This window comes from Nuphar pumila, chromosome 15, assembly GCF_984573655.1.
Source record: "Nuphar pumila chromosome 15, dmNupPumi1.hap1.1, whole genome shotgun sequence".
In the NCBI taxonomy this organism is placed as follows: domain Eukaryota; kingdom Viridiplantae; phylum Streptophyta; class Magnoliopsida; order Nymphaeales; family Nymphaeaceae; genus Nuphar; species Nuphar pumila.
Window position 1 is genome coordinate 22,620,646 of NC_143263.1, and position 16,732 is coordinate 22,637,377.

The 16,732-nt window shown below is 37.4% G+C and overlaps 1 protein-coding gene across 2 annotated transcripts in view; it reads right to left on the minus strand.

Moving 5' to 3' along the window:
* Positions 1-16,732, minus strand: part of RPN13 (regulatory particle non-ATPase 13) — a 37,375-nt gene that overhangs the window by 5,027 nt on the left and 15,616 nt on the right. Inside the window, exons 2-13 of one of the 2 annotated variants that reach the window (XM_089990660.1) lie at positions 16,606-16,654; positions 9,343-9,435; positions 8,426-8,485; positions 8,202-8,240; positions 7,998-8,072; positions 7,844-7,910; positions 7,680-7,764; positions 2,819-2,934; positions 2,681-2,695; positions 2,467-2,561; positions 2,312-2,389; positions 2,174-2,228 (exon numbers count right to left, since the gene is read on the minus strand). In XM_089990660.1, coding sequence (XP_089846786.1) covers positions 2,174-2,228; positions 2,312-2,389; positions 2,467-2,561; positions 2,681-2,695; positions 2,819-2,934; positions 7,680-7,764; positions 7,844-7,910; positions 7,998-8,072; positions 8,202-8,240; positions 8,426-8,485; positions 9,343-9,435; positions 16,606-16,654 — 827 coding nt within the window. The remainder of the gene's footprint in view (positions 1-2,173; positions 2,229-2,311; positions 2,390-2,466; positions 2,562-2,680; positions 2,696-2,818; positions 2,935-7,679; positions 7,765-7,843; positions 7,911-7,997; positions 8,073-8,201; positions 8,241-8,425; positions 8,486-9,342; positions 9,436-16,605; positions 16,655-16,732) is intronic. The other variant, XM_089990661.1, reaches the window with a different exon arrangement.

Sequence of the window (16,732 nt, forward strand, 5' to 3'; positions counted from 1 at the left end):
GTACAGAATCGTATGATATGGTACGATACATACAACACTGGATTCACCCATCGTTATTGCAATACAGCAGATCATGTCATACTATACGATACTATACTGATAACAATGGCCAGTATCGATATTGGAAATTACTCAACTAGGATTTTTCTTGAAAGAAAAGTCTTGGAAGCTTTGAAAAAGCCAAAAATGTAAAGAAAATAATACAGATAAGAAATAATAGGTTTTAGTAGTATTTTTCTTGTAAAAATATAACAAAAAATGTTTTTAAAATGTAAATGAACAATGAGTAAAAATATATATAACTAAAATATATAATATAAGTTCTTTGAAATAGTGATTTATCATGATATTATCTTGTTTTAAAATGTAAATAAAACAATGAATAAAAAAATACATAACTAAAATATATAATATAAGTTCTTTGAAATAGTGATTTATCATGATATTATCTTGATATTTATGATATCATTGATATTTTTAGAACACCGCAATATTTTGTGTTTTTGTTGGTTAGTTTGCAAAAAAAAAAGTTAATTTTGTGATATTATCAAAATATGGACAATAGTGGTGATCATGGAAGAAAGCTCCTCCAATTCTCAGACTCGTCACTTTGCATCCACTTCACATGACCTCTATTTCCATCTATCATGCAACCAGTCCTAGCACCATGTAGCCGAAAAAAAGGCCTCAACCTCTTTTCATACAAAGCTGGGAAATGAACCAAACCGCTTGTGATTCAGCTCATCTTAGTTCATTATAGCTTGTTTGAGGCTTGTAAAACTTACCAAGAGATAGATGAGCCTAAATTTAGAGCTTTGTTACATTTAATAAGTTGAGGCCCACGTGCGTTGTGTGTGTGTACGAGCGAGTGTAGCAAGTAATGCCAACTGAAAATTGTGGTAGAATGAATGATTGAGGAAGATGGCTCACATAGGGAAGCTGGGCATAAAACTCTATATTCATCCATTACATGAGCCAGTTTGAGCTTTGGCTCAAGCTTGTGTCTAGCCCAAGCTAGCGGTGAGCCTAAACGAGTGAAGCCTGAACGCAGAATGCTCGATTCAGTTACAACCTTTACACACAAAAATCCCTCAAATAATATATAGAGACCTGAGAGAGTTGGTGATGGATCAAGTGTAAGATACACGCAAGTCACATGCCTCTGTGATATACAGGCTGACAAAGGACTGTTTATGCTTTACTGCATCACCAGAGGCACATCAGGCACAGAATCACACGTTTTAAAAGGAATACTAAGTCAATACAAAGTCACAACTTGCCATTTTAATACATCAATTGTGCTTGTAGTTCTTGTTGCAAATTTTGTTTCAACACTAAATATTTTTAGTTATTTAGCTTTGAAATTAAAAAGCAGGCACCTACACTATACCTAAATTTTGTCTGAAAATCTTTCTTTGAAAAAGGGGATTTTTTTCTGAAAAAAGGAATAAAATACACCCTGCCAGAGAGCAAGCAGAGCAGGAGTAGCACATCTCTAACATGCAGACCGGACAGAAACCACACAGGAAAGGTGGTTAACATGGAAGATTAGAATATTAATACATCAGTCTCCTATCAGTGTCCTATTCTTGCCTGATCAATCAACCTAAAGATAAGCTCCCAGCAATTTGACCTTTGAATCTAGTAGTAAACTCTCCAATGTATTAGGACAACGCAATTATTCTGTTCCCCAAAAATATTCTGATTTCTATCCGACCAGTTAAGCCATCAAGTGAGGAAAAACATGCAGTTTCGATATTAAAACCATTTTTATTTCCGCTCCTTAGCCCAGGGCAACAGAATTATCATATCAATGCTCAAAAGACTGCCAAAGTCAACTTGAACATTGGAACAATCCAACATGTGTCCATTGTCCTTCTCTGTGGGGCATGTCATGTGTTCCACTTTGTGTGTTTACTTATTGAAATAAGGAGTATGAGTCTAATGCCTCATTTCTGTGTCAACAGTATTTCAGTTTATTTTCTGCTCTGTTTGGTTTTCCCCTTTTCAGATTTTCAACAAAGATAAGGTTTCAAGTTTTGTGAAGAAATTAGACTCCAACACAATCACATTATGCAAATAGAAAAAAAAGAAACAAATTTACTAATGGATAAAAGACAACATAAGCAGCCAATAGTGAAATAAAATAGAAAAGGTTCATCTAAATGCTTACATTTGCTTGGATCAATTTCAAACTGAGATAAATCAATTTGACCTGTTCGAAGCACCTACAAAGCCAATAAACCTTTATCTCAGGCCAGAACAACAAGGAGAAACTAAATCATTAAAAATAAATTTAAAAAAAACCCACATAAGTAAACGCTTCAACTTGTTGCCGAAATGGAGGACTCTGCAGCAATTCCATCAAAGCATCAGGAGTCCACTGGCCCTGTGACAAGACAACATTATCATCAACCAATAAAACAAACTCACATATGATGTTCACTTGATTTACTAGCAACATACCTCAGGCAGGTATGATGCAAGCCGTTGCTCCAGTGGCAATGTTTTGATCAATGGAAGAAGTAAATCAGGCCTCAAAATATCTCCCAAGCCCAATGCTGAAAAAAGAAGGGCAAAAAGATTCTTAGGAAAAACAGGAGTCAAGGACAAAAATACTTCTCAGGAAAAACAGGAATCAATGCAAAACTATCAACATTGTAAATTTGTGAAAGTTTACCAGCATCTTGAGATCCTGAGTTCCATGGTGCCAACCAAAAGGCAGAGATGCATTGTAGGGCGAACATGAAGATTGATCCAGGTCAATATCCATGGCATTATACATGTAAAGCAAATAACAAGCAGTATATAACAGTACCTGCAGGCTCAATGCTACTTAATATTCTCTGCAGATCTGCTAATTGTACAGGTCCAGATGAAGATACCTCGCCAGCTGTTTCTACAACCACATTTGTAGAGTCTAGGTTTCCATCTCTAGAAGTAAACACAAGAACCAAAATCATATCAGATAATTTTGACCATAAATATTAAAAAAAACTGACACAGAATCACCAAGCCACAAACATATTAATGACATTCTTACTGAACTCTAGATAAGCCTAACCAGGGAGGGTGTTGTGTGTTCTCCCCCGAAGACGTACTGTTTGCTACAGTGCGTGTTCGGGGGTCCGAATGAGCACCATGTATATAAGCACGTGGGGCTCGTATTCCCGTGTGTGTCGGCATCACTTAGCATCGGAGTCTGGTGCGGTTGCAAAGACTTGAGTACCCTTTCCCGCCATTCTCACCATGAAACGACGGTTCAAGAAAAGGACAAAAATGTCCTCGTTCGAGAAAAGGACAAAAATGTCCATCCAGAAAGTCAAGGATTATGTTAACTCTTCAAAGTCAAAACGTTCCGTTTTCTCCCTAAGCAGTAAACTTTTGCACCATCTGTTGTAACAGGAGCTCTCTTTGGTGACGCACCCTTTACCGTCGTCTGGAGCAGCCTTTGCTGTCGTCTCAAGTTCAGGTTCCCGCCTTGGTTTTTTAGCGTGTGTTACAATACATTGTCGCCTTCTTGTTCCTGCCTTGTGTTACAAAACATTCCCCGGTTTGTTCCTACCTCGTGGAGATAACTATAATTCGATCGACTGGTTCGATCATTGGTGGGCGTCATAAGGGCATTTGTCGACCATCTCTTTTTATAGTCTTCTCTTTTTCGTTTTCGTTAGGCAGTATGGAAAAAAGCAATGACGCACAAACATTCTAACAAGTGTCATTAAGGCGTCGTGAGAAACTTTCCATGTCATCATGCTATTGTAGAAGAATGTATGTCGTCGTGAGTGACATTAAGGCGTTGTTTTGTTATTGCAGGCGGATCTTGTCTTTTCGACAGTTTGAAATTTAAATATATTTGTAAGACGTTGGGACCTGTTGACAAGAATGTTTGTTTACAGAGGCGATGAAGGGCCTCTACCCCATCCGGTATCGTCCATTCACTCAATATATGCAATGTATCGCAAATCGCGATTGTAGTAACATACTACCGATTTGTGAGATATTGTTTTATTTGTTAATATCGATTTGTATGCTATTATACTGAATTTCTGTATCGATTTGTAATATATTTCGTGATATATATATATATATATATATATATATATATATATATATATTTGTAAGATATTATGTGTTTTGCAGTGTTGATTTGTAAGCAATGTTGAATTGCCGTATCGATTTGTAATATATTATACGATATGTATAGCAATTTATAAGATATTATGTGTATTCTAGTATTGATTCGAAACGCGAGGGCTAAGGTATATAAGGAGGTTTATGACAAGTTGGATACCAAAGAAGGCGAGAAGGATATTTATAGGCTTGCAAAGATGAGAGATAGGAAATCGAAGGATTTGGGTATGGTTAGATGTATCAAAGATGAAACGCAAAGGGTTTTAGTCAAAGATGAGGAGATTAAGGAGAGATGGAAAGATTATTTTGATAAGCTATTTAATGATAGTCATGCTCAAGATCTTAGAGACTTCTCCATTCCTTTTCATGAGATAAATCGTGACTTCATGCGCAAGATTCAAAAGAAAGAAATTGCAGAGGCTTTGAAGAAAATGAAATCAAGAAGGGCAGTTGGCCCAGATGGTATACCTATCGAGGCTTGGAAATGCTTGGGAGAGAAAGGTTTAGAATGGTTGACAAATCTTTTTAACTTGATTTGGCGAACAAATAAGATGCCTAATGAGTGGAGGAAGAGTACTTTGGTGCCTTTATATAAGAATAAGGGTGATATACAAGATTGCACAAACTATCGTGGTATAAAACTCATGAGTCATACTATGAAACTTTGGGAGAGGGTGATTGAGTCTAGGTTGAGGAAGGTTGTCATGATATCGGAGAATCAATTTGGTTTTATGCCTGGAAGATCAACTATGGAAGCTATACATCTTCTTAGACAACTTATTGAAAGATATAGAGAGAGGAACAAAGATTTGCATATGGTTTTTATTGATTTAGAGAAAGCATACGATAGAGTACCTAGGGACGTTCTCTGATGGACAATGATGAAGAAAGGTGTTTCTCTCAAGTACATTAGTATAATTAAAGATATGTATGAAGGAGTAGTAACCAATGTCCGCACTTGTGGAGGGGTGACAACCAATTTCCCGATAACGGTTGGGTTACATCAAGGATCTGCTTTAAGCCCTTTCCTATTTGCAATAGTGATGGATGAGCTTACGAGATCAATTCAAGAAAATGTACCGTGGTGTATGTTGTTTGATGATGATATTGTTTTGATTGATGAGTCTAGAGCTGGGTTAATGCTAAGTTAGAATTATGGAGACAGACATTGGAAGCTAGAGGTTTTAAGTTGAGTAAGAGTAAGACTGAATATATGGAATGTCGGTTTAGTAAGCAACGAAGTAGTGATGGGAGTGTAGTGAAGCTTGGTGAGCAAGATATACCGGTGAATGATTATTTCAAATATTTGGGATCCATCATTCAAAAGTATGGAGAAATTGATGGAGATGTAAATCATAGGATAAAGGTTGGGTGGATGAAATGGAAAAGTGCTACTGGAGTGCTGTGCGATCGTAGAATGCCATTGCGGTTGAAGGGAAAGTTTTATAGGACGACTATTAGACCCGCTTTACTATATGGTACGGAATGTTGGGCTGCCAAGAGACATCATATTCAAAAAATGAGTGTAGCTGAGATGCGGATGCTTAGATGGATGTGTGGAAATACAATAAAAGATAAGATTCGGAACGAAGAGATACGTAAGAAGGTAGGTGTTGCACCCATTGAAAAAAAGATGCGAGAGAATCGTTTACGGTGGTTTGGACATATTCGGCGAAGGCCTAATGATGCTCCAGTTAGAAGGTTGGAGAAATGGGAAAATATATTAGTTAAAAGAGGTCGGGGTAGGCCTAGGAAGACTTGGATGGAGATGATAGGAAAGGATATGAATGTTTTGAACCTCACCGAGGACATGGCGTTGGATAGAAATGATTGGAGGAAAAGGATTCATGTGGAAGACCCAAAATGAATTTCTTTTTTGGTTCATATCGCTGACCCCAATTGTTTTGGGATGAAGGCGTAGTTGTTGTTGTTTGTTGTTGTTGTGTGGAAATACATTGTTGCGTGCTTGCGGTGGCGATTTTCGTATTTAATCGTTGCTCATTTAGCGATTTCTATTGAAATCGCTTCACAGCGTCGTAGATATAATTAAATCGTTGTCACGTGAATCGCTATCGTCAACACACATATACGACAAATCGTTTCTTTTATTGGCATGGTAAATAACAACTCGCTGCATAATATAAGCAAATAACAAATCATTGTTGCTTTTATACTGTGATTCATTCAATCGTTTATTTGACTTGCTTAACCTTATCGGTATCCGTTGTTATATGCATCTTGAATAAATCGTAGTAAACGTATGCGCTGGCTAACGCAAATTGATATCTTGCTTATGACAATAGTGAGCTTATCATTTGGTTGGAGTGAAGATGATTTATCTCAATCATTGGAAAGTTATTGAGAAGTGAACATCTATACTAATGACGCACCTGAAGAAGTGAACATGTGCACTAATGATGCACATGATAAGAAGGGTGCAGGCATTGGATTCACTCTTGACTTGAATGTTTTAGCAGAAGAAATAAAATTCGATAATAAGGTAGACGATCATGATAGTCTACTTGATAAAAGTGCAGGCACTGGGAATAGGCACGGGGAATGATAATACACTTGACTCTTTTCCTGTAGAAGGAATACAGTTTAATAATGAGGAAGTTGCATATAAATTTTACAATGATTATGCCTAAAAAATGCACAGGGTGTCATGGTGAGAAAGACATATGTTAGGAAGCTGCATATCAGGTTAGTTTTACCCATCGTTGTCAATCGAGGAAGCGGGAGAGGGAAGCGAGGCACTTTCAAAAATTTAGGAAGCAAGAAGCGTGGGACTACTTAGAAGCGAGTGACGAACCGTCTAGAAAGCGAACCAGAAGTGACCTAGGAAACAAGGGGGAAGCGAAAAAAGAAGAAAAAATAAAATGAAAAAAGAGAAGTGAGGGGGAAGCGTGCTCCCCAAAAAAAGGGGAGGCTTCCCCACGCGTTTCGGAACCACGATGTTTCGCGCTTCTGAAGCGCGTATCGGAGAAGCGCACTTCCGGTAACTCTGGTTTTACCCTGTCACATGGGTACGGGTGCGGATGCGGAGCAATTTCAAAAATTTTGGACACAGGGATACAGCTATATATATGTATATATATTTTTAAATATATATATATATATAACAATAGTAAGACTCGGTCAAAGTTGTGCCGATTAGGAGACACGGCTATATATATATAACAATAATAAGACTCAACTATATTTATATATATATTTTTAAAATAATATATAAAAAATTTGATTTTTTTTTGTTTTTATACAGCTTTTGCCCTAAAAATGGACAATAATAGACTCGATCAAAGTTGACCGAGTTTAAAATGTAGACGGACTCAACCCCGGTGCGTTGACCAAGTCTGACACTTGGTTGACCGTGTCCGCCCCATGTCTGAAGCTGCACCCGTGTCGGAGCGTGTAACCGCGGGTGCGTCGACCTTATAGCAGAGTCCGTATGACTTAGGTTTTACCATTTAAGCCAATGTGGAGAATTCCACTCAATACAATTTGTATCACTACAAAAGAACAAATGTTGTGATGTGCATGCATACCTTGATGACAACTCATTCTCAATGTCTTCAGATATTTCTGAAGTCTGTAAAGGAATCGAAGCTTCAGCCTCTTCTTCTGGCAGGTCTGCCAAACAGAACTTTATTAACAATATTTATGGTTTGAGAGACATGAAAAAAGAAATGTCTGGAACAGCAATTTGGACCTAGAGGCCGATTGATATAGTAGTTGACCAAGCTACATATCTGTGCATCACGATCTGAATTTGGATCCTGCAGCCAACAGAAAGAACAGACACTCAAAAGAAAATGACTACACCATCCCACCCCACCCAAAAAAAAAAAGATGAGGATACTCACCTGCATCCAGAAGAAAAATCTTCTATTATCCGTATTGAACTTCAGAATATAAACTCTTCCAGATGACTGCTCCACCTTCACAAACCAAAGAGGAAAAACAAAGGCGAAAAAGGATAACAATTGTGACAACAGATAACATAAATATCTTTCAAAAAAACAGATGAGACATAAATTGAATTTGCATGACGAGTCCAAAATCCGTACCTTTTCAAAAATTGCCTCATCAGGAAACACAATTTGATCCTGTAATATCTTGTGTCAAAGAAAACCTGAAATATTTTCTTGTAGAGTTGACAAAGCGCTGCTTCCAAACTTACAAGGACATCAATAATATAAACAAGAAATACATCTGATAGATATACTAAACAATAACTAGAGGGTGAAAAAACATATAATCAACAAACTTTCTTGTGGATCAACCTGGATACATCTTCAACCACATTTTGAGTTCGATCAAGCCATTGAAAATGGACTAGTCCCTCTTCTCCCTAGAAGAAAAGAAAGGGAGGGTAAATTTCCTCTTTGCAACTCAATTTAAACAAAACAACATTTGCAAACAGAAAATTAATAAGAGCATGATCTTTTATATGGAGATAGGCATCCCCACAAAATTACAGGATTCTTCAGGTATACCATATCCATTGCCCAAGAATCATGTTCCCCAAAATTCGGCAGGAAATGCAGCCTGCCCAAAGCAGGTCCTACTTTAATGACAACTACCTGGCCATATCATGTCCGCTATCTACAAACAAGAAAATTAACCATGCCAATGGCAATAAAAATAGAAGGCTTCTAAAACTAAGTCTGTAAGCCACCACGTAGTGTTCTTTGAACTTTGTGAAACTTTCTCAAGGTTGGAGAATTATTTTGTACATGCATGAAAGAGCCAAATCTGAAAACTCGGTTAGGTTTGTGTGAAAGATCTATGATATTTATTATCATGATCTTATGATTACCAAAATTTATTGAATATGTAGAACATTTTGCATAGAGGCCACAAGTTAAACTAAGAGAAAGTCACAAGTTAAACTTAGAGACAAGCTCCTGGTTGAAAGGAACTAAAACAAGAAATTACCAATAAAATATTCCTTATTTGAGGAATGAATGGGTTCTTACAAATTGTCTAACTCCTATTTACAAAAAGAAGAGCAATTAACCCTTAATTTGAATCCTTAAAGAAAAGAAATTCAAAATACGTTTCAAAATATATCTTTAATAACAATAATGTAAAGCAAGTCGATATTAAAATGATTCATTGTCTCTCTATGTGTGTGCATCTGCATGCACACATATTTGCATGTAAGAAAATGTTCATACCCAAAGTTTCATAACTTGCAGCAAGTACCTTTGTTAAACGAACAAGCCCTTTCCGTGTGTCTGGGATCACTCGTGTTCCCTCAGTAAACATCTTACCAGCACGAAACTCCAACATTACCTCCTGATATAAGAATTCATGGAAACATATAAATGTAAATGGGCATGACAACTCCAAGAACCAAAAAAGAGTTCATGTGGTTAACGGTGATTGAGTGAATTTATCAACTTCCAATTTATAACTTAAGGGGCCTTTGATTGATGCTCAAAATACCATTTTTACGAACCAAACACTTTTTCCATATTTTAGTTGACGGCCCCTCTCAAAATGGTACTTATAAAATGTCAGTTTTGAGACTTATTATGAAGGTTTGGAAAAAAAATCCTGAAAACTTCATTTCGAAAACTATTTTTTTCTAAATTGAGCTCTTCTTTCTCTTGTTCACTATCTTTCTCTCTCATTATCTCTTCAACCTCACTACTCAAGCTATGTCACACAAATAGTCCATTTTTTGTCATTTTGCATCCCAGTGTATAGTAGTAAGAAAGGACTACTTCACAAAAGTGGTAGTATCCTTGCATCTATAGTTGCACCCATGTCACATAGCCCAAAAGCATCTATGGCCAGAAAATTGCAGAGCAGCCAAAATGTACTAGCTGGTTTTTCATTCAAGACCATGTGTTTCCCTAAACCATCCATTGCCAAAACTACCTCTCTTTCATCTACCTTCCCTATCTGGTGCACTTCCTGATCATATAGCCTTAGATGTTAAAAGAGGCGCCAAGGTGGGCATGGCGCAAGGCCCCCGCCTAGGCTTATGGGTCTAGGCGGTAGGGCCATGTTTTACCACCAAGACCAAATAGGGGGTGCCTAGGATGTAGGGACATGGTTGTCATTTTCTTTTTTTCTTCCTCCTACCCAAACGCCTTCTTTTTTCTCTCCTTTTTTTACGTTCTTTTTTTTTTCGTCTCCTTTTCTTCTTCCACCTCCTTTCACCCTTCCACATTTTCTTTTTACATTGTTATTTTTTTCCTTTTTTCGTCTCCTTTTCTTCTTCCACCTCCTTTCACCCTTCCACCTTCTCTTTTTCTTCTTCTTCTTCTTCTTCTTCTTCTTCTTCTTCTTCTTCTTCTTCTTCTTCTTCCTTTTCTTTTTTTCCTTTTTTCTTTTTTTTCTTCTTCCTCCTCTTGCCCCTCTACCCTCTTCTTTTTTTCTTTCTCTTCTTTTATTTTTATTCCTTTTTCCCCTTTTTCTCTTTTTCCTTTTTCATTTATGTTATTTGCATGTTTACATATTTTATAGAATATTATAATGAAATATAAAGAATTTTACACGTTTGAATTCTGGTCCACACTGATGAATTTTAAGTATTTAATAAGTCATTATCATTTTTGGCGATTTATTGTTAATTAACAAATTTAATCAGGAACTTACGAGGTTCAGTATGAAGTATCTGGATCTAGACCTCAGTAGAGATCCAAGATGATCAACCCACAAAAAACTCAAATTCGAACTGTCCAAATAAGCACATCGAATCCATTGGATCTTAAGTCATCCAGATTTGGATCCCCAAATGATTTGAGTCAAACCAAATGAATCTGGGCATGGTTTAGACCCATATTGGGGTTTAAATTGGATCAACTTGAGACGCAAATGGGCCTCGCTAAAGAGTTGGATCCATTGGAGACCCAAACGGATCTCACTAATGCTGCATGGGAATTTGGATCCATTTGAGACCCAAATGGATCCTACTAAAGCTAAATAAGGATTTGGATCCATTTGGAACCCAAATGGATCTCATTAAGGTAGAAATAATTTGGGTCCATTTGGGACCCAATTGGATCATATGGAAATTAATGACAATGGGTTGGATTTGATGAGACCCAAATAGGGTCTCACCAAATCCAAAACCAAACCCAAGGCCTAACCCTATTCCCTCTCAAATTTCAAGAAATTCAAACATTGAATTTTCCCAAAATATTTTCCCTCTCTTTTCTATTTTTACCTTTCACAGTGTCCGGTGAGCAAATGTCACCCCTTCCTCCACTTTCTCTGTTGAAGAGGGCCACCACTGACCGCTACAACCACCAACATAGGCGATATCTAAGGGTGGCCACCCTCACCCAGTTTTCCACTGAGCAGAAGTCACCCTCCACCTGTTGTCCTCCCTGCGCCCACCACAACGAACGACCTCCCCTCTTTGCGATTTCAGGTGAGCAGACCCATCTCCTTCTCCCGAAGCACCCGACATACCCGACCTTCCACTTCTTCTTCTTCATTTTTGTTGGAAGGGCGGAGATGGTCGCCCCTCCCTTTTGCAATATGCGGGTGGTGCAGAACCGTGCCACCCTCCTTCCCATTCTTTGCTAGGCAATGGTGGCGGTGACCACCACCTGCCCCGATGTCTTCTCCTTCCTCTAATTTTTTTTTCTTCCGACAATCAGCAGTAGCCATCATAGTCGCAGCCCACTTGGTTGGCCTCCTCCCTGCCGCTGCAAAACCCGACACTACCATTGCCACCGGTGTCACACACCCGCGCCTCCATCCCAGCCCTCATGGAGCCAGACACCACCATCTCTTTTTCTTTATGTTTTTCCGACCATCAGAAGCCCCCAAAGCCACGTTCCTCTTCTCTCTCTCCCTCTCCTTGTCGTTTGAGTCGACTCTACCTGTCAAGAGTCAACCCACTCTGCAGCCCTGTAAAAAGGAAGAGTTGACCCTCCAAGCCGAGAGTCGACCCTTACTGCTCACTTACCCAACTGATTGAGCCGACTCACCCTCCGGGCTTAGTTGTCAAAGGCGCTAGGCGGAGCCTAGGTGGTGAGCTCCTAAAAGGACTAGGCGAACCAGGCAACACCCCAAATACAAAACAACAAACAACAACAACTACTACGCCTTCATCCCAAAACAATTGAGGTCGGCGATATGAACCAACAAAAAAATCATTATGGGTCTTCCACATGAATCCTTCTCCTCCAATCATTTATATCCAATGTCATGTCCTCGATGAGGTTCAAAGCATTCATATTCTTTCCTATCATCTCCATCCCAGTCTTCCTAGGCCTACCCTGATCTCTTTTAACTAATATATTTTCCCATTTCTCCATCCTTCTAACTGGAGCATCATTAGGCATTCGCCGAATATGTCCAAACCACTGTAAACGATTCTCTCTCATCTTATTTTCAATGGGTGCAACGCCTACCCCAAATACAAAAATATTAAAAAATATATAAAATATGTAAACAAACTACTAAAATCAATAACAAACATGTATATAACATAAAATCAATCAATAATAAGCAATAGACAAGTAATATGTTGTCTAACACTGTAAAGCAATTATATTACTTAAAAACAATCAAATAGATGAGTCTATGACTCTATGCTTATAGATTATATATGAATTAAGTACACAAATATGTATATATATATATAATATAAACACATAATATTATAAATTTATAATATATGTTTATGATATATTAATATATATAATTATATACAATTATACAAAAAACATATATATGTATGTGCAACTGTTCATTAGATTGAGAGACTACCTTGGCTAGGCCGCCTAGGCTCTGCATTTGACAACTAAGCGGAGGGGTGAAAGGAGGAAGAAGAAAAAAATAAGGTAAAAAAGAAAAACAAAAGAAGAAAAGGAGAGACTAAAAAAAGAAAGCTTTTGGGGCGAGAGGAAGAAGAAAAAGAAAAAAAAGAGAAAAAAAATTTAAAAAAACATGACAACTATGGCCCTGCAGCTTAGGCATGGACAGCCTAGACTGCTTACGTAAAAAAAACAAGGCCCTACCGCCGAGTGTGTAGACCCTCTCTTTGGTTGAGTCGACCTCTCTTCCCATTGGTTGAGTTGACTCACCCTGCACATGAGTCAATCCTCCCACCAGTCGTTGAGTCGACTCTCCTTCAAGTTGAGTTCAACCTTCATGCTCTCTTCCAATGATTGAGTTGACTCTTCCTGCAGATTAAGTTGGCCATCCTTACTCTCTATTTGTGCATAAGGTCGACCCTCCTACCATGGAGTCACCTCCCCTATTGCCGCCATCACCAACTGAGCCACCTTCATCGTCGAAACCATGTATTGCATAAAGTTCGAGGCACCACTACTCGTATGATTTCACATATTTCAAGGTAGGGAATTTTCACATTGCTCTACGTAGGATTTTTAACATCAAAATATAGTTATGAGTATTTTCCATGTTTCAAATAAGTATGTATGCCTACTCTTGTGCGTTTATCATGATATTTTCATGTATAACCACTCGCATGCATGATAGTTTTGTATCTACATGCATACTTATCAATGCTAGGTTTTCATATGATAATTCGCACACATAATCATACATGATGTCTTTACGTAAAATGTTTGCATGCATTACTATCAATGATGTGTAATATAGTTCGCATGCATAACAGTACTTGAGAAATGTATCAGCATGATCGTAAACATGTGCCTACTTATGGGTATACATGCATGAAATAATGAATGATGTGACCTTCTGAAAAGATGAATAATATGCATGAAATGTGTGTGGCTCTTATTGGAGCCAACGATTCAAAGAACCGATTATGTATTATTTATTGGAATGTATGTTATGGGTACTATAAGATGTGCATTGTCATGCATGTATGAATACCATTCCAAAGGAGCAAGGGGTTGTTGAGAACCCAGTTGGAGGCGAAAGGCGCTCTCGTTTATAAAACAAGAATGTACACACACAATTAATATTGAGATCGCCTTCACAAGCAAAATGCTCGTTCGATTTCGACAACCGAGCATAATAAATGGGATATAAAATCTTGTGACTTGTTTGTACCCTAAAGAGGTACTTAGGCTAATAAGCCACAGGATGCCTAGGTATGGTAGGCATCAGTATATCAATGAACAAGCCTTAACTTGACAAAAACACGATAAGTTATTCAGTGTTTTACTTACCTTGGAGAGAGTAAGCGGTACAACCCCAAGTGACCTTCTGTTACTTTTTTCGGAAGCAATGGCGTCCCATTAGTCTCCAGTCACTCGTAGGTTAGGATACCGAGGCTATTGAATGTATCCTAGGTGATAGATCCCCAACTAATACAGCTAGTCTTCGATGCATCCTACTTTTTTTTATGCCTTAGCAGGGGCTTTCTCTCGGTCACTGACCGCCAGATTTGAGTCAGCTTAAAGCAATCGTCCGGATAAAAATACAATTCTTGAATAAAATACCCCCGAAGTGTTCTAGACCGCGGCGTCGAATTTCCTCCACATGCCCGGGTGGATACTAATAAGTGAAACAAAGTTCTCTTTACTCTTAAAGATTGGGTAATAAAGATATGTCTTATTTATTCAAAATGATTAATGACCATGATGTAAATGGTATTCCATATGTTGCATGAACTATAATGACATGTTTTTACTGCTTTCGAATAACTGCATGTTGTCATGATATTTTAATGTTATAATTCTTGTAAAGTGGTACGTACCTACCAATCTTTCATGAGTCAGGTCCCTTTAAGGGATTTCAAGTGATTGGCTTGGTGAGCAGTGGATGGCATAAAGTGGTATGTACCTACCAATCTTTCATGAGTCAGGTCCCTTTAAGGGATTTTAGGTGATTGGCACGGTGAACAGTGTATGGCAGGACACAATGACAGCATCAGGGACCAGCACTTTCGGAGGGTCCGGGGCCAGACTTCAGATATTGTGTATTTTAATCCTAAACATTTGTTAAGCTTTCCTTTTGGCATTTTGTGAAAAGAATTTTTGTAAGTAATATAAATATTTTTGGGTTTTATAAATGGATAATCTGATCTTAGGCTAGTAACCCGCTCCAAAGTAGTTAAAATCCTTGCATGATAAATATTGTTTTCTGATGATTAAAGTTTAAAAGGAAAAAAAATTAATTTTTTGCTAAATTTTCGGGTTTAGATTTTTGGGGTGTTACACACATCTATATGTAATATTTTTTTAATTATATAATGGTTTGTGTTCAATGTTATGCAATTTTATAAATTTTGTGATATGTTACATTGAATTACACACTGCATTCATAGTGGCAATCATATGTTTGTTACTAAATTTTATTATTTATTGTAATATTTTTGCTTTTCTTGATGTTTTATTTTTTTGGTCCCGCCTATGACCGGACTAGTCTTTTTAAGGGTCTTCCACCTAAGCTTTGACTAGCGCTTCTGACAACTAAGCATTTAGCTGATAGCAAAATGGTGGAGGCACCTTTTATTAATATTAGATGGTATATTTTTCTCCGTCCAACACCAGAAATCTCCTCTCCCTATCGAATTCCCAATCATAATGATGCCACAAAATGGTAGTCACATTCACAAAAAAATTTAAAAAAATGATGATGATGTATGTTGATGGTGGCGATGGCAGTAAACAATGTTCAAGAGTACGAAAAAAATGATGATGAGGGTGGTGATAATGGCGAACAGTGACATGAAAGGAAGGGGGAAAAAAACATTTAAAAAGACATTGTGATTAATGGTAATAGTCATGGTGTATGACAATGAAGACATTAGTGTTGATTATAAATAATTATATAGCGAGATGATGATGATGATGAGAGGAAGGAAAACGGTGATAATGATGGACAAGAATGGTAATAATGATAATGACCATAGGGTGGGTAGTGGATGAGTGAGAGGGAGAGAAAGAGAGGACGGTAATAGTGATAATTATAAGAAAGATTAGTAAATTATAAAACCAATTTTAGAAAATGCAGTGTCATCCAAACACCTTTGCAATTGTTAAAGTATTAAACTTGCACCTTTAAACTGTAACTTGAATAATTAATTTTGAAAATGAATGCATACAGAAGTTTTTCAAAAATGGCATGCAAATGAGGCACTAGATTCTTATGTAAAACCAACTGCAAGAACACACCTTAATAAAAAATTCATCAAACCCAGTTTAAAAACAAATAACTAAATAAAATAGACAGATTTCCAAAAAATAGAGATGGATAAAATCTGATGACAGCTGCATGTTACAAAAACAGGTGCCACAAATACAATGACACCTTAGAGTAAAATCTTTCACATATCAGCCTAGAAATCAAAAGCATACGCCAACAAAGGAAAAAATTAGACATGCATTAATGAGAAAAAAAAATGTATCCAGGAAGAAGGAACCAAAAGCTTCCAACAAACCAAAATTTTGAATTGAGAATGCAACCACAAGCTTGGAGTTGGGTTGTGCCCCAATGCATGACAATGTAGATATAAACAAGTTCAGATGCTTTTTGAAGGAAATAAACAAGTTCACATGTTACCTGCATTGGTGCAAAACCATCTGCCCCTGATGAAGCCATGCCCTTTGGCCTGATTAAAAAAATAAATAATAGTAATGATAATCACCTTATTAGAAAATAATTTGAAACAATAAGACACTAGGTAACT